Raw genomic sequence first — 2371 nt, 5'->3', positions numbered from 1 at the left:
GGCCATATCTAGATCATTGCAGGAGGTGCAGGCTCCAATATCTTGTCAACTGTGCGAGGAATGTAATGAAATACAATGGAAATGTCTTCAATGCAACTTTCTCATGTGTTCAAGATGTCGAAAAACTCACCAAAAAGTTAGATCATCAAACCAACATAAAATAATTGATATCAATTACATAGCTGAATACCAACAACAATCGAGTGTTCCAGATTTTCATATTGAATGTGGGTTTCACGCTGAACAGATATGTTATTTATTTTGTCAAACCTGTGCGGTAGTTGTCTGTCCATCATGCATAGCAAAAACGCATCATGAACACCCAATGATAGTAATGAATGAAGCCTATGACTTGGCTATGAAGTCAATTAAATGTATGAATCTTGAAGGAAAACAGAAGTTATCAGAAATAGTAAGTGAGAAATCTAAACTTAGAGCTATCAAATCTTCTGTAGAACTAAAATATGCTAAGGAGAAGAGGGTAGTTCTTAATTGGGATAATCTTGTAAAAGACGAAGTGAACAAGCTGACACGAAAACTTTTAAATGAACTTGAACAGAAACATGATGGACTGATGAAGTTGGTAAATCATGAGGAAGATAGATCAGAAAAGCTTAGGCAAGATTTAGAACTCAGAAATAACAACATATGTAAAGTTGTCAGATCAAACAATGCCATTCAGGTCTTTAGCACATACAAACAAGAGAAAATTGCAGAAGAAATGAACGCACTTCAGATACCGAAAAAGTTTGAAGAGTTTCCAGAATTTTTGCCAGGCAATATACTTAGTTTAGAGTCTTTTTATGGAAAGTTACATGTACCTAAAGACAAATTCGCTGACAGTTGCTTTGAATTTAAAGTTACACAACAGTATAACACTTCTTTGTCACTTGTTGAAGATTTAATTTGTATTAACGATGAAATGATGTGGATAAGCTTTACTAATGATAAAGTCCTACAGAGGATATGCTTTTCTAATGGATCAACCCTTATCATGAAAGCCTATGACGTGACTCCATCAAGTATCGCATTAATACCGTCGGGAGACTTGCTGATTTCATCTATGAAATCTAACCTTGATATACTTTCTCAGAGCACAGGTACCATTACAGAGTCAAAATACGGAGTTGCTCCTCTCCAGACCATTGCAGTACATGTAACCAAATTCAATCGGATAATTGTAGGAGCAAGAGAGAAAGGACCACCATTTCCTATCAATGGTCCCAGACAGGTCATTATATTAAATATGCAGGGTAGGAAAAGAAAGAAATATCACTTGGACAGCGAGGGAAACCCAATTTTTTCACAGCCTCGATCAATAACTACTGATGGTGACAATAACGTTTATGTTTTGGATTTGCTATCAATAGACAATGGGCAGGGTAGAATAATCGCTTTAAGCAATAGGATGGGACTGAATTCGCCGAAGTGGACATATGATGGGCATCAAATTGCAAATAAGGAACAATTATTTGCACCTTTCAGTTTGGTGACTACCCCATTAAACAATATCATTGCTTCAGATAATAACCATATGCTTCATATACTGAACCAAAACGGAGAATGCATCCATATTCTGCACACTGAGGAGTTTGACATCCACTGGCCAAGATCCCTTGACATTGATAACAGTGGAACTCTGTACATTGGGTGTAAAATAAACAATGTACTGGATCCATGGGGGGCTAAAATACTTGCAGTTCAATTCTCTGGGTTCTGAACATGTTACAAAAGTTATTTTTCAACTTGATTTGTAACTTATTCTTTGATGACCTGACAAATTACATACCCTTTGGGTACCATTTAAAGTACATTATACACTTTTTAGAATAGATAAAGGCAACAGTAGTATACTGCTGTTCGAAACATTTTTATGAATATAAACATGCTGTCTGTTAATTGTCAGAATCACTATGTCATATATATATATATATATATAATTCATTATCATAACAGGTATCATTTTTATTTGTTTAGAAAACAAGGAACTTATTAAAGATAGCACATTATCAGTGCACTACTAATTATGTAAATGAATGAAGCAATAGTAAAAGTCCAGTTATGATATGACTCTAGTACATGCAACTCTTCCATAATACCAGCAAAATCTAGTCTTGTCATCCAAATTTTTAAAATGGAACACATTGAAAATAATAATAGATTTAAGTGAATTCGGGCAATTAATGTTACTTATATATCTCAGCATTTTTCTTCTCCGAGTTCATTTGAATCAGACTGGATTATCTTTAATGTCCTGAATTTTTATTCCCCACATTGGCTGTCCCAGTGCATTTGATTCTGCGACCAATAGTTGTAAGTTCAGGGAGGTGTTGGTAAATTTTGCAAAATTGTATATTTCGTTGTCACCTGG

At 34.8% G+C, this 2371-nt stretch overlaps 1 protein-coding gene across 1 annotated transcript; it reads left to right on the top strand.

Moving 5' to 3' along the window:
- The first annotated feature begins 334 nt into the window (after window positions 1–334).
- LOC134710843 (uncharacterized) lies at window positions 335–1720 on the top strand. Its single transcript, XM_063571246.1, has one exon. The coding sequence runs from the start codon at window positions 335–337 to the stop codon at window positions 1718–1720; it is 1386 nt and encodes a 461-aa protein (XP_063427316.1).
- Window positions 1721–2371: the final 651 nt, after the last annotated feature.

The sequence above is a fragment of the Mytilus trossulus genome, chromosome 3 (assembly GCF_036588685.1).
Source record: "Mytilus trossulus isolate FHL-02 chromosome 3, PNRI_Mtr1.1.1.hap1, whole genome shotgun sequence".
Classification (NCBI taxonomy): Eukaryota; Metazoa; Mollusca; class Bivalvia; order Mytilida; family Mytilidae; genus Mytilus; species Mytilus trossulus.
The sequence above is the reverse complement of the archived record's forward strand: the minus strand, read 5'-3'. Positions and strand labels throughout refer to the sequence as shown.